Source organism: Tamandua tetradactyla, chromosome 4 (assembly GCF_023851605.1).
Source record: "Tamandua tetradactyla isolate mTamTet1 chromosome 4, mTamTet1.pri, whole genome shotgun sequence".
NCBI classification, from domain to species: Eukaryota; Metazoa; Chordata; class Mammalia; order Pilosa; family Myrmecophagidae; genus Tamandua; species Tamandua tetradactyla.
Window position 1 is genome coordinate 122,085,014 of NC_135330.1, and position 25,977 is coordinate 122,110,990.

The window sequence follows — 25,977 nt, forward strand, 5'->3', positions numbered from 1 at the left end:
CGTATCTTCATAGAAACAACCTAATCGAAAGGTCCCATCCACAATAGTTCTGTACCCACAAGTTTGGATTAAAAAAGCATGACTTTTCTGGGATACCAAACAGTTTCAAATCAGCACATTTTTCAATAGGAAAATTGGTTAAGAAAATCAGCGTTAATATCAATATTAAAGGATAGAAGTTTACTAAGATTGCAAAAACATGCATTCTATTCAGAAAAAAAATGTTTATAAATGTCCAAATTGTAATCAATATGGAAGAGATAAATAGTTCATATATAAACATGTGTACACATACTGCCCATACTTTGTCAAAGAAAACTTAATTGCTACAATAAATGCAATATCATCTTTGTTATCAAGCATACTTGGCCTTTCATCACCGTTATTTTCTTCCTCCTGACAAAACTTTTTGAAAAATAGGAATCAATACAGAAGAATTGATTGCTAATAACCTCAGATAGAAAAGAATCTACTGTCCATGAAAATAGTTTTAAAAGAACTGCATTATAAGACACAACAAATCAAATCTTGTTTTTCTTTCTATCTGGGTTAACAGATAAACCATGTGCTCAAATCAATCTTCCATATTCAAAACTAGTTTAAGAGTTTCTGTAAAAATTAACATACTCCTTTTTGATGGAAATGAAAAGATTCTTAGCCCATTCCCATCATTGTACAGTTAATTGAGTTCACAGAAATTAAGTTACCTACCCTATACATACCAAAGTAGCATCTGAATCTCAAAATTGAAAATTTATTAAGCCAGTGGCAAGTTGTTTTTTTATGCCCTTTATTTCCAGTCATTCTGTATTCCAACCCTCACCAAACAATATTCAAATTTCTACATCACTGAATATTTCTGAAAAGCCCTAAAATTCCTGACTGCCACATGGATAACTCTGCTTGAATGTTCCACAAGCATCTTAAATTTAATACCTTCAAAATCAAAATTTCTGTCTTTCTCAGACCAAATTTCTTCCACCTATGTCAATTTATTAAAGTAATGGTATGCTTTCCTTTCAAAGATAAAGATACCAGAGTTCAATGATTCCATTCCGTCAATTTCTTAAGAATACCTCTTGATTAATAATTGTGATTTAATGAACATTTATTGGATGTCATAAATCTATTCTGATAATAAGCATATATGTCTATATGCATTTGTGATATATCTATATGTATTTATTTTATTCTCAAAACAACCGTATTAAGCACAAACTCTTAGACCCCATATTAAAGATGACAGAAACTAAGGCACACAAAATCTAAGTAACCTACTCAGAATATATTCTACTTAGTGGAAAAAAAAAAAAAACAAGATTTAAATTCAGTCAGATCTCTCTACTAGCTTGAAAAAAGCAAATAAGAGCTTCTTGTGCTGGTATTTTAAGTCTTCTTGGTACTGACTCATTTTCATTTATTCTATAATTCTATCAAATGAATCATCTATCATGTTCTTATTCACTCTACATTTTATTTTATAGTTTTGCTCATGTGTTTTCTTCACTTAGAAGGCTCTGAATTTCCTCCACCATCTTCACATATTCAATTTCTGAAATGTCTCCTACATCCATGCATTTTTCTTTGACGTTCCATCCCCCATCTTCCCCTGAGAATGTTAACTATTTCCCTGGATTCATAATTTGTGTTACAATAGCTAAAATATCTAAGGTGCTTACTGACATGCTCCAAGCACTATGTCATTGTACTGCATATCTGCATATATTTTTATTTAATTTCACAACCCCGTTTATTATGTAGTATAATTACTTTTATTGTATAGCTGAGGGAACTAAAGTTTAGAGTTTAAATCATTTTGCCCAAGGTCACATGCTGGCAGAGTCAAGATTTGAACAGAAAATCTAATTATACAATACTGTGTTTTCATGGAATATGCATGGAGTTTGACCAAAACTTTTAATTTAATATCAGTGATCTTTAAATAGAGTCAGCATACAATTTACAATACAAAACTGAGATACTTTTGAGAAAACAGCGGTGCTATTAACAGTTAAGCCACCTCAACATGTTTATACCAGAGCATGTGTTGAGTTTCCTTATATAAAAGAAACTCTATTGCTGCTAATTATATAGACATTGGGGTTAGGCTCTATCTATGCCTTGAGAACTTTTTCACTTAGGCTTCTGAACCAATGTATACAAACGTTTCAGGGTTCCCATGTCTCCATTCATTTGGGATATCATTCTGAATGCTCGTGCTATTGAGTAATCTTAGTAAGAATCAACCTTATTTGGTGAATTCAATGTAATTACAAATCCTAATCCTATTTTATCCATCTGCCTTATTCACATTTTAACACCATTTTTCTAGTAAAGCCTCTGCTTTGGTTCCTCATCTTGCTTAGTTCCTTTATTATTTAAATTTGGAAACTTAACCTGAGTAAGTAAGGGTAGTGGTAGAGAAGAAAACTCTGCTGTCACAGTATTCTTTCACTTTCATGACTCTAACTTGTCTTCTTATCTAAACTCCTGCACTTGATCTTGTTGGTACTTAGAAGTCAATTGGCAGTCTAGCTTATTGAATGCTCATTCATTCCAAAATAATATTTAATGCTACCTCAACACTTGGAGAGCTGGTGATATGAAAGCAAATAAGATCTGACCCCCTTCTGTCAAGGAGCTCTCCCAATCCTGTAGTAGAGACAGCTAGTCACAAACAACAGCTTCATAATTCATATTTAATCTGAAAGGCTGTACTTGGAGAGAAATCCTGTATAGCTGGGTCAATTATCATCGTATCTGTATCGTTCTGCCGTGGTACATCCTGTATCAGAATTATAGACTTGCTACCTGGCTAATAAATTATGCTTGCTGCTTTGATAAGAAGCCTAACAGATATGTGCTACCCTCACTGAGGAATGTTTGAATCCCAGTGAGATACACATTAAAGGTGAAAAGCTCTTCACTTGTACTGTCTGGTCATTACCCATAGAAAATGAAAATACAGGCAATTATAATTTTTTAAAAGGTTATAATCTAAATAGTAGTTTAGCACAATGAAAAACTTGACTTGTCTTGCATCTAGTTTCTGGAGAAGTAGCCTCTGAACCTTTGGAAATCCTTGTGATAGAAGAATCTTTTTGTTTTTGTTATTCCTGGTAGACTCTCAACCTCACCTAATGATTGGGCAACAAAATGATGCCAGTCATACCTGCAGTCTTAGGTTGTGGGACTGTCCACACCAGAAAGATCAACTATTTGATAAGGGGGGTGGGGCATTGAGCCACATCCTATCAGCCCATATCGTCAGCCCACATCAGCCCACCACCCAACCTCTGGGAGAAGAAGTGTGGCTGCAGATTTAGTCCAAGGACAGGGATATTGATTCTATCAATCATCTATGTAATGGAACCCTGTATAAACTCAGGATACTTGAAGTTTGAGAGAATGTCCAAGATAGAGAAAATATGTCACTTTCCTGAGAAGGCGACAGTCTGAATCTGCATGGAGAGGACATGGAAAATTGCATTTATGATCTTCCCATACATTGCCCTAAGCATCTCTTCTTATAGCTTCTTCTTGTTTGTATCCTTTTACTATAATAACACTACAATCCTAAGTGTAGTGTCTTGCATGAGTTCTGTGAGTCATTTTAATAAATTATTGGGACTGAGGGGGTTAATGGATATTCCCAAATTTGTAGACAGTTGGTCAAAAGGGCAGATAAGGTGGGTCCCCAAACTTGTGACTACTGCTTCAATGGCAGGCAGTCTTGTGAGAACTATCATTACCTGTGGAGTCTGGTCTATCTCCAAGTACTTAGACTTAGAATCGAATTGACTGAGTTACTGCGACTTTGCAGTTGGTGTAAGGGCTGTTAGAAGTGATAGGAAAATTTATACAGGTAGAAACAAGAAAATCTTTTGTGAACACCCTGAATCCTGGATTTATAACTTTTTCTTGTTGATCTTCACAAGTTTCTGGAATCTCATATCCAAAATAAGAAAAATCGTTGCATTACTTTTTTAAAGTATTCTAAAAAAAACAAATGTGAAAATTTAAGTCAAGTATTTTATATAGTCACAAGATCATGTATTATTTTTCATATATACACTTACCTATTACAGTTCCGTCCTGAATAACAATCAGTATTCAGCCTCACATATTTCTTATTTAATTATTCAAAATGTGCTTTATAGGAAAACTTTTTGGCATAGTTCAATTCTGGGTGCTGGAGAGAAATACAAATAAAATGTTATGACTTTTGTCTCCAGGTATATGATTTTGTATTTGAAAAAAGTCAAGATATATTCTAACCAAACAATTGAGTACAATGTAGTATTTTATTCATCTCAAGAATAGTGGTAGAATTATTTGACATAAATCAAGCAATAAAGGGAAAAAAAAAAAAAAAGCCTGGCCAGTAAAGTTTTTGAGGAAGTACGACTCCAAACAGACTTTAGGTATGTGGGATACAGGATGGTTGAAGTCTGATCCAGACCAGAAGTGAATGTTTTTAGGGATAGCCAGGAGATGTGTCTGGGTAAACAAAAGTTGTGCATTAATGAGTACTGGGGTATGACCCCATGGAAGTTCCAGAATGAGTGTTTTTCCCATCAACTGAAATATTTGTGACTTAACTCATCCATTGCCTTAAAATTCCATTTGAGCTTTGAAGAAAAAATTTAGCTGCATCTAATTGTGATATACCATTACATCAAGATCTTTGAAGGCAGTGTGGTTTTATACTTTTTTCTCTCATGTGTACATATATACAATTTTTATTTTATGGTAGAGGCTTTCAGGTAGATAAGTAGGATTATATTAAAATGCTCATGTAATTAATAGGTTTCATTTCAAATGTCTATATTATTTAAGAAAAACAAATACCTTTCAGTAAATATAAGGATTAATTTTACTTGGGTATTCAAGTAAAATTTAACTATGCAGTGATGATATAGAAGGGCTTAAAAATAAAATGAAGACAGGGAATATTTATACTTTTTCTACAATAAGTTAAAGTTTGACAAAGAAAACTGGCCTCTCTTACTAATGAGGATAATTTTCCTTCATACTATTCAGCATAAGAAAATAAGTCTGGTGCAGTTAAGTGATACACTTGAAATTTCTATTGCATAGTGATGACTTATAAAAGACCTAATAAATTTCAATACCTTGTTCAAATGGGCTGTATTTATAGAATTTCAAAGGATGATGTCTTTGACTTTCTATAACGCTTTTTTTCATTTCAAAAGTTCTAATTTTGACAGTTGTATGTTCAAGTCCTAAATCTCATTTTCACATTCCACTTTTAAAATACTAGGTCTGTCTATTCACTTACCAATGTCCCACTTATCTATTTGTTTATCATTTGAAAAATGGTGAAATCATCAAAAGCAGTTTCTCTTTATTAAAACCCATGCCTTAAATTTGTATTTTGTATGGCAAAATTTTACAGTATGTCTAGCCAAATGACAGCTCAAAAATATGAATATTTTGTGAAATGAAAATGCAAATAATATTTGAATCAAATTATGATTACTTAAAGCATGGGAAGACATTAAAGTGAAAATGGTTGCTTATCTAGTTTCTGTGTTGGCACTACAAAGGCATAATTTATATTTGATCTGAATTTCAATGTTTAGTGACTATAGTAAATTACTTTTCCATACTTCTTTATTTCAAATTGATGCTAAAAAATAAAACATGGAATATGATTCATGTATCATTTGGTTCATTTATCTATGTGTTTTGAGTGATCAAATTCACAATGTTTCTTAAAAAATCATAACAATGTTAAATAATAGAAAAAACTTAAAATTTTCATTTCATGTATAGAATTTGATTATGATTTTAAGTACTTAACATATTAAGCAAAATGAGATATATATATATATATTTAAGTTTTATGTATACAAGCAATTCCCAATTTAAAAATGGTGTTCTAAAGCATCTCAAATGTGTGGAAGTTGTTTTACACCTCATCTCAGAGTAGCAATGTTATACGCAAATTTTTCTATAGAAATACTTCTAGAGTTTCCATCAAACTCTATTCAATAATGAGCTTGAATCACTGTGCCAAATCAAGAGTATTTTCAAATCTTAACAACTAGAAATAATTTTAAATTACTTCCAAGATAAAATATATTCATGTGGTCAGCAACAATAGTCAGTAAAACAAAACTCTCTAGGCTTCTTCTTCTGCAATCTCATAACCTCTTTCCTAATACACCCTATTTAGCAATCTGTACCGACCTCACTCATTTAGGCTAGATCTTTATTAGCAAGGACAAAGATAGTATGGAGGAAAATGAATTGAAGACACTGGAACTTTAAATCCAGTGCAGACTGAAAGATGGGCAGATAGAAGACATGTGTTGTCAAGATGAATATACCTTCACCTTTCTGAGAATCCTCTTCACCTGCCTTTCTTATCATTCCATTTCTATTCACACGCTCCCAAAATAATCAACCTTGGTTATCACTAGACCCTGGTTCATTTTTTGATGTTATTTCAGTGCAGCAGTCTTTGAGTTTTTATTTTTAAAAAAAATCTGAAAGCCACAGAATGGCCATTAACATTTTAACTAGGTTTCAATATCTACTATTAAAAAAAAAAAAAAAAAACACAGAGGAGTTAAAAAGATTCCATGCTTTAAAGATATTTTCTTTATTCACTTAGAGAAAGAAAAAAAATCTCTGTATAGAAACTTATAAATGGGCTTTGTGGAAATACATTTCATGCAATTTGGTTGGGCACACAAGCAATTTTGTGTATTTCATCATAAGGGTTTTGGATAATCTTAGCTATGCTCCATGTTTCTTTTGCATTCCTTTGGGGACCAGGAGAAAGTCAAGATATATTCTTCTCATGTTGTTGGTCATAATGCAGGATAGAAAACCCAACCACATCTGTACTTTTCTAACCTTTGGTCAACTTGTATTCACTGACATCCTGTTGGCTAAAGCTAGTCACAAAGCCAACTCTAAATCAAAAGTGGGACAATATGTTCAACCTTTTAAAAAGGACAAACTGCAAGGCCAAATATCAAAGATTTTGGCCACAAGTATGGGTAAAATATTTGGGTCATTAATGTGATTAACATCAGTTCTTGTATACTATTTTGCTATTATGTTGAGGAAAAAATACTTGTTTAGGATTTAAACAAAAAAGCAACACCATTTTGACCCAGCCAACCTGGAAACGTTTAACCGTCTTGATAATCCCTTCACAGTCTCATATTTACCTAATTTCTACACATTCTTAAAAGTCCATTTTTTCCCAACAAAATATGATCACTATTTTCCTAAGATCTCTCATAAACATCATTTCACCTCACCTTTAGTGACAGGTTCCAGTAAAACGAAGAATGGAGAGGTATATTTAACAAAATCTATTGAGTTGCTATGGGAAAAAAATCTATCCTCTAACATTCATTTATCCCCTCTCGACCTCAGGAGGGGATAAAATGTTTGGAGTGGAAGTTGAATATTGACATTCTTCCTTCTCACACCAGGGAGCCGACAAGCATTTGGGAACAGATTGATTCTGAAAGGTGTCCAATCTTCCAAAGCAGAATGATAAAGTAAGAGAGTGTTAAGAGAAAAGGTCAGACTAGGAAAAGAAGGCCAGATAGTTGAGATATTTTAGGTCATGGTTATGGCTTAAAAAGCTAATAACTGGGATTTAATTCTGAGGGTGATAGCAAGCTTCAGTAGGGTTTTAAAGTTAGTATGGTTTAAGAATTTCTCCTGGACCCAAGGCCAGTAGGCATTGTGACACCATATTTTAGTTAGTTGCTATTCTTTAAGATAATAAATAAAACTTGAAAGTTGCAGTTAAACTAATTGGAATATTGAATGCATTTTTAAAAACTTTTTTATTTTGAAATATGCTCTTACTTACAGAAAGTTTACAAAAATAATACAAATCTCATACAGAGAACTCAAAAGTATTTCTAATCTCACGGAGATCCAGATCCAGTGATTAAAAACATTTGTCACATTTGCCATATCATTATGTATCCATCTTTCTATCTATCCATCATTCATCCATCTATCTATCGATCCATTTTTCTTAATACTTGTGTGTAGGTTGTATACATCTTATTCCTTGAACAAAAAATGCATTTCTTATGAACAGGGGTAAACATGTATATATATCACCATAATGGCAGTTATTAAATTGAATAAACATTGATATAAAGATTACAATTGATATTCCAGTTTTTGTCACCATCATATGCAGTTATCAAATCTAAAAAAATGAACAATGATATAAAAATTACAGTCTATATTCTAATTTTTTCTTGTCCCAATTATGAACATTTCAGCCTTTTCCTGTCCATTGCTGGATCCTATTCAGAATCATGTGTGACATTTAAATGGCATTATCTCTTTATCTGCTCTTTTTTTTGAATTGTGGAAGCTCATAAACAAAATGAAATTCCCAATATCAACCACTTGCAAGCATATTGTTCAATTTGATTTAAAATATTCTCAATTTTGCCATGCCCTTACCAGTTTCCATTACTAAAATTTCCCCATCTCTCTCTATATAAACCTTAAATCCATTACATATTAAATCTGCATTCCCCCAACCCTTGCCCCTAGCAACCTGTACTCTAGTTTCTGTCTCTATCAGCTTACATATTCTCCAATATTTTCTTTGTAGTCATCATGGAGCTTCAATTTCACATCCTAAATCTGCAACGATCTAGTTTGCTCTGATATTAATTTCAATAGTACATACCAATTATGTTCTTAAACCTTCTGTCCTCCCACTTTTATATGAGTTCAAAAACACTGATTTGTCATTATATTTTATGAATTTGCCTTTTCAATTCTGTAGGAAGTAAAAATTGGAGTTACAAACAAAAATAAAATAACGCTGTCGTTTTTATTTACCCATGCCATTACCCTCACTGGAGATCTTTTATTTGTTCATGTACCTTTGATTTATTATCTTTCCTTTCAACCTGCAGAGCTCTCTTTAGCATCTCTTGTTGAGCTGGTCTAGTGGTAATGAACTCCCTCAGCTTTTATTTATTTGAAAATGTCTTAATCTCTCCACCATGTTTGAAAGACAGTTTTATCAGCTATACAATTCTAAGTAGGCAACTCTCTGCTTTTGGCACTTTAAATATTTCATACCCTTACCTTCCTGTCTCTGTGGTTCCCTTTGAGGATCCAATACTTAATTTTCTCTAGGAAACACTGAATGTAACATGTTACCTCTTTTTGCAGCTTTCAGAATTATCTTTGACAATCAACATTTTGATTATTATATCCCACAGTGTGGGTCTATTTGAACATTTTGGATGTGTATATTCATGTCTTGTCTTTAGTTATATTTGAGACAATCTCATCCTTTATTTCTTAGAATGTTCTCTCTACCCCTTTGTTTCTTTCATCTCCTTCAGGGATTTTCACAATGCATATGTTGCTATGTTTGATGGTATGCCACAAGTTCCTCAGGCTCTGTTCACTTTTCCTCATTCTTTTTTCTTCCTGCTCCTCAGATTAAATGATTTTGGTTTTCTTATCCTAAAGTTCACTGTTTCTTTCTTCTACCAGTTCTAATCTGCTATTGAATTCCTCTAGGGAATTTTTCATTTCAGTTACTATAGTCTTAAGCTTTGTTTGGTTTCTTTTCATAGTTTCCATCTTTACATTAATCTGCTATATATTTTCATCTATTGTTTTCCTATTTTCTTATATTTGGGGGGCTTGTTTAGGGCTATTATTTAAAAATATTTAGCCTTTGCTTAGTATGTCCCAGGTCTGGTCCTCCTCATTGATGGTTCCCAATGCTTTAATCTTCTCCTGTGCTTTGGTTATCACTGCTTGCTTTTTTTTTTTTTTTATGGTTTGCAATATTTTGTTGAAACCTGGACACTTTGATATTTTAATGTGGTTCTTGCTGGAATTTAAGCTTTGAGATATCTGTTCTTTATGCCTTTATCCAACAAGTGTTGTGAGAGAGCCTTCCTTGAAGGAAAAAGGAAAACGCCTGTTCTAGACTTTGTATATTGAGCCCTGTGAGTGCTGGGCTTATATGTACAATAAGTTTAGGGAATTGCTAGAGGCCAAAGTGTGGAACCTTCTCTCATCCTTTCTGTTCATGCATCTTGCTTTGGGAATGTACATGTGACCCAAAGAATTCCTGGATGTACACGGTTTTGCATGTTTCTTCTTTATTAGGAAACAGTTTCATCATGGTTCTGAGTACTGAACTGTATCCCCTACAGCCAGCAATCTCTTGCCCAAAGCATCTTGACTTATTTTGGTATTAAAGTTAAGGGAAAAGGAAGCATTAGAGTGGGAAAATCTTCTTGGGCTGAAGATGTTAATGGTTATTCATATATGCCACTACTCTTTTTATCAGAAGAGATGGCTGAAGGTCAGAATCTATGCCAATTTTGACCAGTCCTTTGAATATAAGTGAATTGGTAAAGTTAATATTGGAGGTTTTGATGAGATTGTGAATGAGTTAAGTAACATGAAGGAGGGAGCTACCAATTCCAACCTAAGGAATTACGTGAAAGATCTTGAAAGATCCCTGTTCATCAAGTAATTCTGATTATCTCTCTGGCCCATCTCTTAAATATCCACTTTGCATCTGGAAGTACATTTCAAGTGTTGAATCGCCCTCCATCAACAAACTCATCCTAGGAGAATTGGCATTCCTGCACTTTTCAAAGATATGGTACTTTCCTTTTCAGAGGTGTTCCCAGTACTTTAGGTAATGTAATATTTTCTGGAACGTATGAGTTTGGCTTGTAGTTTAAGGGGTTACATATGGCAAATATATTCCTAAATCTTTTTCTTCCTTCCTCTACATGTTCAACGAATTTCTAGATTATCCACTTGTTAGAATGCATAATCTTTGAAACAAGATCTCAGTAGCCACCAAAGCAAATGACTATATTTTTGAAAGCTAGTATAATAAGCTAGAATATGTACTTTTTGCATCTGTATCTACAAATTCAGCTCTACCTTAGATTATGTTATTTCTTTTTTTAATGTCTAGCAGACTTAACACATACATCTTCATATGTTTTCTAGTTTTTTAATATATTGGCAAAATCACGAGCTTTTCTCCTGTGTGTGAATATGTAATTTCATGCATCCTGCTGGGAACTGATTTTAGCTATAGGTCTGAAGATAATAAGAGGTGTTGAGTAGGAAGTTCATGAAGGATTGAATTCTCTTTACAAGGAAATGCCTTAGTCAAACAATTTTAGGATTTTTAAGTACAACAAGAATAGTTACATCAGACAGCAGAAAATTCTCGGTTGGAAATGGAGTTTAACTTGAACTCTCAATATTTGGTTAGGACATCCAGATCTCTTAATATGTCATTAATGTGTACTCAATTTTATTCTTTACCTATCAAAGCTGTGTCACATTTGACATATTGTCAGACTGCTAATTTAACAGACATAAATTGAAAATCCTTAAGATAAAAGTTTAGTTTGGGGCGGGCCATAATGGCTCAGCAGGCAGAGTTCTCGCCTGCTGTGCTGGAGACCTGGATTTGATTCCCAGTGCCTGTCCATGCAAAAAAGATTTAGTTTGATTTTCATCTATCTCAGCCTAGAGACAAAAGAGAGAGATGCTGAAAATCCTTGGTTGTCTATCTGAGTTTCAAGCTGAGAATTTAGTACCTTGAGCTTGTTATATATTTCCTTTAAGCTGTCCAGCAAAATTAAAAGCAACCAAACCACCTTTGAGACCTGACTTAATTCTGTTCTTTTTGAGGGAACTCCATCTCTCAAAGCCTTGTTATTATTAGATACTTTATTTAAGTTGAGCACAGGTAATAATTTAACAGCTTTTTGCCACTGAATGTCACAGTTTGCTTGAATCCCATGTCTTAAGCTGACCTGAATTTTCACTGTCTTCAGCCACAAACATGAGAGATAACAAATACTAGCTTCCTATGATGTTCCTGAAATTTTCTTGCCCAGAGATAGATTGGTTGTCATTTCGGCATGAGTGAATGATCTTGTTGTAAGAACTAAAGCTAATCTGTGTTGTAGTTTGCTAGCTGCCAGAATGCAGCACACCAGAGATGGATCAGCTTTTAATAAAAGGAGATTTATTTAGTTGACATATAGTTCTTCAGAGGAAAGGCAGCTAATTTTCAACTGAGGTTCTTTCTTACATGGGAAGGCACAGGGTGATCTCTGCTGGCCTTCTCTCCAGGCCTCTGGGTTCCAACGACTTTCCCAGGGGTGATTTCTTTCTGCATCTTCACCTGGCTGAGCTGCAAGTGCTGAGATGAAGTACGGCAAGCTGCTTGGACTGTGCTACTTTCAGTTCTCTCATTTAAGCACCAGCCAATCAGATCAAACATCATTCATTGCAGCAAGCATGCCTCCTAGCCAATTGCAGATGTAATCAGAGACAGATGAGGTTCACATGCCATTGGCTCTTGTCCCCAGCAATAGATCTAAGGCACCTTCACTTAGCCAAGTTGACACCTGAATCTAACTACCATACTCTGTGTGATAAAACAAATAAATAGCTTATTGAACAGATTTTTAAGTAACTCAAAATATTGTTGAGAGTTATTTTAGTTTCCTAGCTGCTAAATGAAATGTAATACAATGGGTTGACTTAATAACAGAAAGTTTTTGGTTCATGGTTTTAGATGCTGGAAAGCTTGCTTCCTCCTAGGGTGGATATCTCCATTCTGCCCAGCTAACTTTAAGGCTCCTTGGCTTTTCCATCATATGACAATGCACAAGGCAACATCTTCTCCTTTCACCTCCAAGTTCGATTGACTCCTGACTTCCGGTTGTGCCCCATGACTTCTCTCTCTTTCCATCACTCTACTTATAAATGACTCCAGTAATCCATATTAAAACCCAAACTGATTCTGTTGGGCCACATCCTAACTGAAATAACATCTTGAAGGGATCTAATGTTCAGTGGTTCCACTCCAAGAATATGTTCAAACTGGGTTACATAATTTGATCTGCCACAAGGTTTGGACAAGTCCTAAATTAGGATTCCAAAAATAACCCTCCCAACTCCCCCCCCCCCCCCCCCCCCCCCCCCCCCCCCCGCCAAGAATGAGATGCTCCAGAATCTCAATGTCTGATGCTTCTGTGTCAGGGACTTAACACTGACCAGCTGAAGGGTCAAAGAGAGAGAAAAGAAAAGAGAGGGAAAGAGAAAGCAAACTGGAAAAAAGAAGTGAGAGGAGGGAGAAGAAAAGAGAAGGAGAAAGAGAATGAATTTCATAAAATTGCATTAAGTTCTAAAGGGCCAAATGTCTACATTGGTGATCTTTGCTTATTTAAAAAAATTAAAGCTCATTAGAGCTGCTCATAAGTTCTATATATGTTGAGTGGGTTATTGCTTAGGAAACTAAATTTAGATTGATATATTATGAGCACAACTTTCATACTATTGCTATACTAAGTATATGGATGCTTTTCTCTGGAGAGAACTCTATGGATATCTGTTGCTGTTGCATGTGTCTTGTGGGTGCAAGGAGAGTGAATAAGGAAGGAGGAGCAGCAATGATATATTGTTTCACAGATAGATATCCATGTAACTCTTGTTTCCAACCCTTCTCTTATTACTTTTCTCATTTAGTAGCTTGAGATTCCAGAAATTTAAACCTCTCTATAAAATTGCAAGCCTCATGGATTCTTCCTATGTAAATCTCCCTCTATGTATTAAACTCTTGGTTTAATGATTTTTTACCATAATTGTAATGGTGTATTGGGAGGCTTGCATGTCACTCTGTAGTCTTGACCAAAAGTGGTAAAAGATACTGATAAGGAACTGAAATGCTGTCAAAGCATTTACATCAACATTCCACGCAAGAAAGACACAATGAAGAAAATCAAACCAACTGTAAGCATTATTTTATTGAATTGCTCTATTTTCCAAGTTTTCATTTATTTTATCAGTATTTATTTTACTTTCAAGCCTTGAAGATGTCACAATGATTAAACACGAATATTTCTGTTGTCTAAAAGTATTTTTTTTTCCTTTGGGGATAATGTATTGATGTTGTTGTTTTATTCTGCTACATAAGTATATTTCTAATTCCAAAAGAGACAGCTGCGAAAAATGAGCATGAGTGAGTAGACAGACTCATGGGAGTGAAAGATTAAAATTGGAATGCAATGTCCAAAAGAAGGAACTCTGAGAAGCCCCAGTATTTTCAATTAGAAAGCATAAAGGAATGTAACTATAGGAACATAGATAAACCTGAAAAAGTAACTTTTCATAGGAGCTGAACTCATAAAATCATCCAAAATCCCCTTTAGAATGTAGCCTAAGATGGTTTAATAAGCAATAATTAACACATATTCAATGTCTAATACAACATTTTAAAAGACAGATAAGAATAGAAAAGTAGTATTCTAGATATTGGAAATGCATTTTTAAACATTCAGAAATATTGCCCATGCATAGAGTAGCCTTTCAAAAATTCAGCCAAGTCTTTGAAAGCAATTGTACAATGATACAAACAAAACATTTTAAAATTGCAAAATAATATAATATAATAAAGTACAAAAAATAAGAATAACAATCGTTAACAAAATTGGTTTAGCAATAAACGTGATAAAGCTGAAGAGATAATCCATGAATATAAAATAACAAAAAAAAGTACATTTAACCCCGGGGAGAAAATGAATGAAACTGAAAGAAAGATACATAGAATAAAACATTCTCAAAAAGAAACATACAAATATCAAATAGTAAAAGAATAAATTGCAATGAAATTAGAAAGTCTATTCAACAGAATGAAAGGCAATATACCCCATATTTTTGGGATGCATTTAGCCATATTCAGAAGGGATTCATAGGTTTACATCAGTATGTTAGAGAATAAATAACTGGAAAATCAGTGAGAAAAAAAATAGCCTTCTTTGAATGGTAATCAAAACAAATTAGCAAAATAAAAGAAAAAAATAATCGTACAAATGTACGAAATGCAAGAAAAACACATAAACATTAAAAATTTTGAAGCATTAAGATCAGTTGTTAAAATTATTAAAATAACTGATTGATACCTTGTCATTTATATGAGTCCCCTCTACTGAATATTTGGTCATTCTTTTTCTAATATCTGTTTGTTAGAAGTGCAGATACAACTTGACTTTCCATTAGGTTACTCTCATTGGAGATTGGCTTATAGTAGTAAGATAACATAAAACTCAGGGTTTAATTTCTGGAGGCTTAGCTTTAATTCATGTATTCTGAGGAGATGACAAGAAAATGTTATTTAAATAGAAAGTTTTATTTAGGTGACTATGTACAGATAATTGATGTATGGCAATGCAAACTTAGAAGAGGAAAAATTCTGGAAAAATATAAAACTTTATAAGCACTTTACTGCACAAATCAGTAAAATACACAAATATAACAATTCAGAGGGCCCTTTATCAGATAATTAAAATCTGAACAATAATACATCAAACCCAAAACAAAATAAAACAAAATATCCAGTTTTAGAAGTTTTAGTTCAGACTTTCAGATAAGTGAAAAAGATACTCCCATATAGTATGTACATCATGACCACTACCAATAATCACCAGTATGGGGTGTGTGACTGTATCTGTGTGTGTGTCTGTGTGTGTGTGTACACATCTGGATCCTCTTGTTCCTTATCAATTAATGGTGAGCAAAATGTTGACTTCGTGTTCACACATGAATGAGATCATTATATATATATATATTTTACTTTTATGAGGGGGAATGGTTCTTCAGTCCTGTTGAGTGTTTCCTCTTTTATTTATATTCCTTCAAAATTGGCTCAAAAGACTTTTCTTTGAACAATCCTTGCAGTTCATTGGTGAGTGAGTTCACAGGGACATTTCTGGCTACATTAAAAATTAGGTGTATCATAAGAAAAGATCATGCTTAAGTAAAATGACTAAAATAATTTCTGGATGGTGGAAATTTTATAATTGAAACATACTTTGTATATACTTTTGGTGGCTTGAAACCTGGGATATTTTCTCCACCTTTAGTAAACAGTTGAGATGGATTTTTATACTAAAATGATGGTGAGCTACATTTCTTGGTGTGCAGACTTTAGTGCTAAGAAAATCTGAACAAAATCTTAGAAAACACTGACTAGTACCTGTAGTGGCAACAAAATATCCATGCTATATTTAAACTTCCTGATAAAATGCAACAAGGAACCCTAAATAGGAGGACTCATTGTAGATAAGTCAATATTGATCTTTCAATAAGACAGCCTAATAGCAAATAGTCTCATGGCAAGGGCACAAATATATATGCTCAGGTATTCTGTGGTGTTAAGGAAAAGTTAACCAGCTCAAATTCACATGTCTTTAACTGGGTGTTTAACAGCATGTGATTTCTAATAATTTGGCTATTTTTTTTAAGCATAAAGAAATTTCTGGTATGAAATGTAAATCACCCTAATTGAACATAGAGGAAGATAGCAATGCCTTCTTCCTGTATTTAATCAACAACAATAAAATGTTCCTGCTAATTTGACAGCTTATGATAGAATACTCCTTGATGAAGACTCAGTCTTTCCTTCAGGTGCTGGAGGAATTATCCTTACTTCATATATGGGGAATAACATAAATTGAAAAAGAAAATGCTGTCTTCATTTTTCACAGGGTTAAACACCAAACCTCCCTTCCCCCAGAATACCTACAAAACATTTTAATAGATTCTAGAGAAATGATATATCAACGTTATCAGGAAACATCAGTAACAGTGTATTTTTTGCAGGAGATTTTCTTCTATTTATCTAATCGTTTTACTTTGAAAGGCAATTTGGGAAGATTTCACCGCCTGTTTCTATAAACACTTATTAATGAGAGAACGTATATAATCAAGTAGTTCCCCTACTTTTGCAACTTGAAAGTCTAGATAATTATTTTATTATTAATTTGGAATTTCTCATTAAAATTTTTCCATGGGGAATGAAGGAGCTCTCATTTATGTTTGAATTTGGATTTGACTTGATATGCTTTAGTAGTTTTTTTTTTTTCCTGCTTTCATCTGGGTAGCAATTTCATGCTGAAAGGTAAATACAATTAAAACAAAGCAAAATATGTTTAGCTGAAATACAGAGTATCCATTATTTAATCATAAAAGTTAGTCTATTAAGCATAGCAAGTAATTGAGCTTAGCAATTAAGAAGTAATTTATGTTTACTTTTTGTTTGACAATATTTATCTTTTGTTGACATATTAGTTGGCTCCTGTATTAAGAAACAAAATAGGATTTTAATATAAGCTTTACTTGTGTGTCTTTTTTTTTTTTTTTTGGATGGGCAGGCACTGGGAAACGAATCTGGGTCTCCACCATGGCAGGTGAGAATTCTGCCGCTGAGCCACCATCACACCGCCCTACTTGTATCTCTTGCTAACCTTTTTAGAACATAAGTAATATGCTTTCAATAATTCTCTTAACGCACAGCTTCTCAATCTCCCTTTTTCTTGTAATATAAAAAATTGTGCAAAACACATTCAAGAACATAGGAATTTTAAGATATTATTTAATTTATCTGGGCTTTATTTATTTCATCTCTATAATTGTGATAAATCTGTGTTTTGCTAGAAATTCAACTTAAAATTTTGAATCCATAATAGAGTTTATCCTGAGATAGGCATTCTTTCTTTTTCAAAAATAATAACTCTGCTAGATTTAACAATATTTGCTAGGTGCTAAGATGGAATTATTACTTAAATAATTTGGTCTGCCAGGTGTTGATAGACAAATATTAAACATACTTGTGTGCATTCTAATTCCCCTTTGTTTATTTTCTTCATCCCTATCAGCTGCAGACATAATTAAGAGAACGCTTCCCCCAAATCATTTTTCACATTGTTATTCAGAATAGTTCGAGCAAATTTTTCCCTACGCACACACATAAATTAAGCTAGTTACATTTTACTGTCAGTGTTCAATATAAATAAGCATGTTTTCTTTTGGTTGCCTAAAATGCTGCTTAAACAAGTCTATTATACCTCTGTTTAATATATTACATCTTCAATAGCAATGTTGAATTTATTTCTTATGGGAAATGAGACACTGACTAAAAATTATAGCTCCCTTGCTGGTAATTCACATTGTCACCTGAATTTTAATAAAGCTTGGCTATTGTATTAGTCATTAGTAATATCATGTGAGTAAAGCTTAAGACTAACACTTATGAAGCAACATATGACTTACACTAACTTTTAGGAGGAAACCTAGAATATTTTTATAGCGCAAAGTTGACAAGATTTGTTACATAATAATAATAATAATAATAAATTAAGTATTCAACATGAATGTATGCTTTTGATTGCCCTGTCTTCTAGTTTACTGATTCTTTCTTCTGCCTGTTCAAATCCACTGTTCTATGTCTTTAGTGTATTTTTAATCTCTACTATTATTCCTTCCATCCCCTTAATTTCTGTTACTTTCCTTTATACTTTCCAATTTTTCTTTAAGCTTACACATTGTCTTCTTAATAACCGTTATCTCTTTATGCATCCTTGCCTTCATTTTCTTGAACTGATTTAGATTTTTTTGAACAGCTTTGATTAGTTTTTCCAACTTCTGAGACTCCTCTGAAGCTATGATTTTGTTTATTGACTGAGCCATGTCTTCCTGTTTGTTTGCATGGCCTGTAATTTTTTCTTAATGTCTGGGCATCTGATTATCTTGATGAACTATTCTGAAGGTCTGTTTTTCCCTGTTGGCAAGGGCTTTATTGTTGACTGGATTTGTATTGCTCTTCTTTAACACTTGGGCTGACTTATACTAGACCTTGAGAATCGCCCATGTTTAATGGGTGTTTCAGCCTTTCTTCATCTGATTGTTGCCACAGATACGTGGTGCAGTTTTCAAGATTGCATTTTTTGTGTAATTGTTCCTCCTCCACGGAAGATCTTTCTTTCCCCTGTTCCTTCTCTGGGAATCATGATATGGTCTGTCTGTTTTTGTGCGACTTTCCTCCTTGCCTCCTGTGATTTATTCACATTTTCTCCCTTACTCAGTGTCTCATTTCTCTTAAACAATTTTTCTGTCCTGAGACCTGTCCTGTCTTACAACAGTGTGTTGTTGTTGCTTTTGTTTTTTTTTCTCTGAGAGACTTTTCTGCCTCCCATTTCTTCCCTGGTAAGGTATCCTGCCCCAAGGAACCAGATGGGGTCAATCTAGAAAGGGGAATTTCTATTGCAGTGTCTCTATCCTCCCTGCTTTGGGGCCCTTTTGTATTTAGCGGTTTGTGCTCTGGCTTGCTCCTGGGGGTCACTCTGCAGTCTCTGTCCATGGTGGGAGGTCCCCATGCTGCCTCTGAGTGACTCTGAAGCTGTGTGGGCTCAAGCTGCGGGAAAGGGGAATGGGAACAGGCCAGCAGTACAGGATGGAATTTTCCTACCTATGCGGTATTTTTCTGTTTCTTTGATTCAGCATGTGGGGAGTCTTTCTCAAGCCTGTACCATCCGCCAGCATTGTAAGCAAGTAGAATTTGTCCTTTAACTTGCCATTTCTCTGGGCAAGACTTTTCAGGGGATATCTCACATCACCATGTCGATGATGTCACTCACCAGAATATTTTTAACCATATAAATCAATAGGAAAAATATATTTTAAAAATGGAAAAGGAGAAAAAGACCTTTAATCAGTGTTTCACAAAAAAGAATATCCAGATGATCCATGAACATACAAAAAGTGATCAGTTTGATTAATCATTATAATGCAGTGATTCTACATAGCTGTCACAATGGATGCGATTAAAAAGAAAAAGTGAAAATACCATGTTTTGGGAAGGATGTGGAGCCACCAGAATTCTAAAATACTGATCATGTAATCTAGTGCCGGATGTAATTTCAGCCCCGTTCCTCTAGCTCTCTGCCTAGCAACATATTCAAGCCATTCCATTGGACCTTTCTGCTCTCAGCACACCCAATCCCTCGCTGCCACCCTTAGCCTCCTCACCAATCACGCAGCGCGCCTCCCCTGGCCCCCCCCATTTCCGCCTCACCACTATATAAACCTCTGTACTTCCTCTAATAAACGTTCTGGTGCGTGAGGCCTTGCCAGCCCCATCAGTTCCCGCGACTTGTTCTTCGTCTCGTGCGCCCTCCAGACCTTCGTGCGCCCTCCAGACCTTCGAGCCCCCGGGACCGGTCGGCTACCGAGTTCCCCCGTCTCGCTGCGAGGAAGACCCCAGGCGGGAGCTAGGGAAAGCTCCTGCAATTGGCGCCCGAACAGGGACCGGCACTACTCGTCTCCTCATCAGCCCCGTTCGCCGTCGCTCGACAGGTAAGGGCCCCCGTCCCTAACGGCAAGGGACCCTGTATAAAATTATTCCATTACTCTTTTCCATGAAATACTCAGCACTTCCCCCCCCACTCCCCCCCCCACCCCCGGTCTCTTACCTACGCTCATCACTCACTATTCGTTCCTGCCTTCAAGGCTCGCGGCCCTGTCCCACTGCGCCCCACGGGAGGCTTTGTCTGCTCAACACCCCCATAACGCCGAGGACTCTCACAATGACTTTAATCCTGATACCGAATCCCTCTTTCAACAACTAAATAATGCGCTTGAACTCGATCCCCCTAAACTAAACAACCTCGAAGCTAATCAAAATGGCACACTTCCTCCTTCTTCAACAAACAAAAACGGGAAGTGGTCTCCCCCTGCCCTCACTGAGAAGGGTGGCCAGCTGCCATTTTGTGCCCCTGCCCCGCCCTGTCCCCCGCCATTTTGTGCTGATGCCCTTCCTCTTAATCCGTCCCCTTGGCCGCAGGCCGCGCCTGCCGCGAGCACCAATAACCCATGGGAACCTCCCCCCGATACAACAAGGAATCCTTGGCACAGACCTCCTAATCATGATAACCTTTCATCCCCCCACTGCCTGAGTTCACGCAGATAGACCCCATGGCCCCGCCACCAGTCTCTTACTTTCCCATGAACCTTCAGCTCTCCCCACAACGCCCCCTCCCTTGGTATCCGTTTAACGCCGATGAGGTTAAGTGCCTCCGCAAGGCAGTTAAAGAGGATGGCCTAAACAGCCCTTACGCCACCCATCTCATTGAGGAACTGTCCCAGCAGCTATGCACTCCCTTTGACTGGATCTCTCTAGCGAGAGCTATCCTCACCCCCGGTCAATATGTTGACTGGTGGGCTCATTTCCATGCAGAAATAGAAAAACAGGTTATCACTAACCATGCCTCCGGCATTGACCTCCCGGCTGAAGCCTTCACCGGGACAGGCCCCTTCACCCTTCCTGCACACTACGTGCAAGCCCCACCGGGCTTCTGGCTCCAGTTAAGGGAAGTAGCTCTACGAGCCTTCCGCACATGTTCAGCTGCTAAGCCAGAAAAGTTTGCTAACCTCACTCAAGGCCGGGAGGAAAATTTTGCCTCCTTTGTCTCACGGGTCACTGACACCTGCGAGCGAAAAGTAGCTGACAACCACGCTCGAATGGCACTTGCCAAAGTGCTCATTTTTGAGGGAGCCCTCCCCGCTTGTACGCAAGCGCTCATCCCAATAAAAGAAAAGGGGGTGCACAACTGGGTACTAGCGTGTACTAATATCGACGCTAGTGCCTCCTCTCTAGCCCAAGCCACTGCCACCGCCATGTCTCTCACCTCAGGCTGTTTCAGGTGTGGTGAGACTGGCCATTTTGCCAAAGAGTGTCCAAATGCTGACCCCCCTTCACACAGGTCCCAGCGCAAACCTCCTACGCCCTGCCCTCGTTGCAACAAGGGCTACCACTGGGCCCGAGACTGCCGTTCGTCCTCTCGGCAGCCGCCTTTAAACTCCAAAAGGGGCCTGCCTCAGCCCCGCTCCCAAGAGGCACAGGCTCGGGTCAAACCAGGCCCCAAGCCGTAATGTGGACAGTCCCCATCACGCCCAACAAACCTACCCGCACACTTAAAATACATCATCGCTGGTATACGGGCACTGTCGACTCTGGCGCTGAAATATCATGCCTACCAGCTCACCTAATGACACAGTGGGAGGTGGAGAAAGGACCCTCTGTCATAGGAGCAACAGGCTCCGCCCCCTCCCTGCGCACCACCCGTCCCTTAAAGTGGGAGGATGAGGAAGGTCGCTCCGGCACCTTCCGACCTCTCTTTTTAATTACCATTGATCAAATCCTGTGGGGCCGGGACATTCTAACTGCCGCGGGAGCTATCATCACCACGCAGCCCCCCCAATAATTTATGCCACTGCTCGCGTAACACCTCCAGCACCCACTCCTCTTCAATGGGACACAGAGGAGCCCATCTGGGTGGAGCAGTGGCCTTTACCCTCCTATAAATTAGAAATACTTAAAACCCTCGTCTTAGAGCAGTTAGAAGCTGGTCACATTGAGCCTTCCACTAGCCCCTAATTAAAATTCAAATACAAAAGGAGAAGACTAATAGCCCTCGAGCACCCCCTAGCGACCTTGTCACAGCTACTCTCATACATCTAAATCTCCTCACATTTGATCAAGAGGGCCTATCTCCCCTACATAAACACTGGGGACCCTCTCACAGGCCCACGCCAGCCCCGCTGGTTCGCTGGCGCGACCCGGCCACTAACACATGGGAAGGGCCAGCCCCTCTCCTCGCCCAAGGGCGTGGGTTTGCTTGTATCTTTCCAGAAAATGCACCGCAGCCAATCTGGATCCCCGGAAGGAACGTCAGACCCGCCACGGCGACCAAGCAGGCGGCTTCGCCGCAAAATGAGAAACCTAGCTCACCAGACTGCCCAGATGTCCCTAGGAGACACACCTCAGCAGGACCAATGAAGCAACATTGCCACACCTGAGCAGCTCCTACAACTGTTCTCGAGGGCCCGGCAGAACTGCCCTCACACCTCCCCCACCCTCATCCAACTCCTCATAATAATGCTTTCCCTTGCCTCCACAGGTCAAGACGTCGAACTCTGGGCCGCAGTGCAAAACCCGCCAGGAGTTCTTTTCCTCACACCGGACAGTCCGTTCTTCCCCACTCTACTTCACTCTTCTTTTTCTCTCGGCCTTCCTTGCAATCCCCACCTTTTGCCTACTCAAGCCCCCCTTAATGTCTCACTCACTCCACCCACTCCTGCTCTCTTGTTCTTCACCGATATCAATGGCAAAAACTCCAATCTTTCCTCATGCCCCCCTCCATTCATTAACTGCCTCAATATCACCTCTGCCAACATCTCGGAAACCTATCGCCCCACTGACAAAAGCAAAAATTGGACTTCATTAACGCTGCTTGGTGCCTCATAGCCCTCTGCTGAGCACTACCGCCAAAATGGCTCTATGCCATACCTCAACTTAACCTCTTCCCCCACTAACGGCACCAAACCCGCCGGCACATACAGCTCCCCAAAACATCCATATGCCTCACCCCCTAGCTGGCCTTGTTCTACCCCCCACCCAGCTTTAACTCAGGAGCGCAAATCCCTCCCCATCACTCATCTTACTTGGTACAGTTGTCACTTTCCCACCCCCATCCTTTTCGACCGTGTTAATAACTCCTCCCTGCCTTTTCTACCTAACTCCTCCTTTGCATTTTATGTCCCCATGATTGGCGTTCAGGCCAGACTAGTCACCTATGCAACCTCCGTTCCCACCTTCTCAGACATGTTTCTATGCGGGTCTTGGGCATGCCTTAACCTCCAACCCCTCATTTGCCTCAAAAACTGCACAATAACAAATGCAACCATAAAACCACCAGACTCTTCAGCGTCAAAACCATTGCCCTTTAGTATAACGCCCGGCCCCAACATTACTATATGCACCCACATTTTCATTCAACCACCTTTCGCCTTCTTGCTCTGTCCCTCTCCACCCTTCCAATACTCCTGCTACCTTGCAAAGTTCTGGAACATTTCATTCCCCTACGCCTTTCTGGTCCTACAGCCCCGCCTACTCTGGATTCCTGTCAATGTCACCACCTGGGTCGCCCCGCAACTCTCTCTTTCAGTCCCTGCAGAAACTCTACATAGCAGAGCAAAACGAGATTTCGGGGTCACCGCCGCCATCACGGCTGCCTTCATTGCGTCCATGGCCGCCACCACCACTGCCGCTGTTGCGCTTACCCAAACCTCCACCACCGCCAATGTCCTCGAAAACATCACCCTAACTGCCACCCGCGCCCTCGGCGACCAGGACACCATCAACCTCCTACAACACCGTGCTATCTTCCACCTGCAACACCAAATCTACTTAATGGCGCTAGATATAGAAGCGCTCTACGAACTTGCTTCTTCCACATGTGATGGACGCTACCCCTTCTCCCACCTCTGTATCACCCCAATACCCGTAAATAGGTCTCAACCCCGCCTTACCCTTCGTGATTGGATCTTTACTGCCTATAACGAGTCCTTCTGGAACTGTACCCACCAGCTCCAAGCCAAAATTCTTACCCTGCAAGAAACCACCGTCCCTAAACTCTCAACCACCCTTCTCTCCGAGTTAGCGGCAAAATTCTCCTCACTCTTTCAACCTTCAAACCTAATTTTCTATAGTATTCTACTCCTTCTTCTAATTTTACTCATCCTGATTATTGTGTGTTTAGCCCGGCGTGCTTCCGCCGACCGGCAAAAAACCCAACTACTCGCTCTTGCTACCCTACAGCTAATGAGGGGTACTGCCTGCCTGGAAGAGCGCCACCAAGCTCAGGTCTGGTTAGCCAGTGTTGCCCACCCTGGGACCTAATCGCCCGGCCAGCGAGGGTCCCCAGGGGAAGTCCGTGAGTATGGGTCGGTATTGCCCTTCGCGAGACTCCAAGGGAGCCTGCTACCCACCTAGCCCTCCGGTCACTCCATACCTAGCAGCGTGCCCTCTCTTCTCCACTTCTCCTCTAACCTTATCCCTCCTTTAAAATAAAAAAAGGGAGGAATTGCCGGATGTAATTTCAGCCCCGTTCCTCTAGCTCTCTGCCTAGCAACATATTCAAGCCATTCCATTGGACCTTTCTGCTCTCAGCATACCCAATCCCTCGCTGCCACCCTTAGCCTCTTCACCAATCACGCAGCGTGCCTCCCCTGCCCCCCCCCATTTCCGCCTCACCACTATATAAACCTCTGTACTTCCCCTAATAAATGTTCTGGTGCGCGATGCCTTGCCAGCCCCATCAGTTCCCGTGACTCGTTCTTCATCTCGCGCACCCTCCAGACCTTCGAGCCCCCGGGACCGGTCGGCTACCGAGTTCCCCCGTCTCGCTGCGAGGAAGACCCCAGGCGGGAGCTAGGGAAAGCTCCTGCAATCTAGATTAATCTAACCACTGTTTGAGTACTCTTCGAAATTATTTAACCAAGCCTGAATATGTGCATACCCATGAACTAACCTGTTCAGTGTATCCCGTATAAATGCACACATGTTAATCAAAAAGCATGTAATAAAATGTTATGAGCAACACTGCATTTAAAAACTCCACATTATAAATGCCCCAAATACCCCTCAACAGTAGAACAGATAAATATATATTTTTTATATACACACAAGTGTATACTATATAACATTAAGAGTAACCATATACAGATGCACTATGATAGACAATGAGAGGCAAACCTGGAAGACCTTGAGACTTTATTCCTTCACCTTTTTGTACCTTAGTAGAGCACTGGTTCAGCTGAGCTCCTGTCAGCATTCTTGCCAGATCCTCAGTGTACAGCCCTTAACACTCGTTGTGCACACTCCAAGCATTGATTCTGGACCAAAGATACCATGTTGTATTTCTTATTCCATACAGAGATTAGTCATTCTCTAAGTCCCTATTAGGCTGCTAACTTATAAATAGGTCTTGCAATATGTCTCCTGGTTGTACACCCCGCTTCAATCCCCTCCCAGTAAGTACCTTGACCATGGGGCATGGACTAAGTTTGTCCAAACTGTGCTTCAGAATAATGAGAGTTCAAGGGATTTCCTGCATTCTGCTACTTCTCTGCTGTTAGTCGTTTTAGCCCCTCCCAAATCTCTAATATCTGCAACGTGGGATGCTAGTGGAATGCCATAACCCCTTCCACGTTAATGAGTAAATCTCAGAAATGTAATACTGAATTAAAAACACAAGA

General features: G+C 38.3%; 1 protein-coding gene across 1 annotated transcript in view; it reads left to right on the forward strand.

Annotated features, from left to right (window-relative positions):
* LOC143680482 (uncharacterized) overlaps positions 1 to 22,737 on the forward strand; it is a 38,010-nt gene extending 15,273 nt beyond the window's left edge. Inside the window, exons 2-3 of the mRNA XM_077156899.1 lie at positions 20,060 to 20,235; positions 22,571 to 22,737. Of these exons, the coding sequence (XP_077013014.1) occupies positions 20,060 to 20,235; positions 22,571 to 22,737 (343 nt within the window). The remainder of the gene's footprint in view (positions 1 to 20,059; positions 20,236 to 22,570) is intronic.
* The last annotated feature ends 3,240 nt before the right edge of the window (positions 22,738 to 25,977 follow it).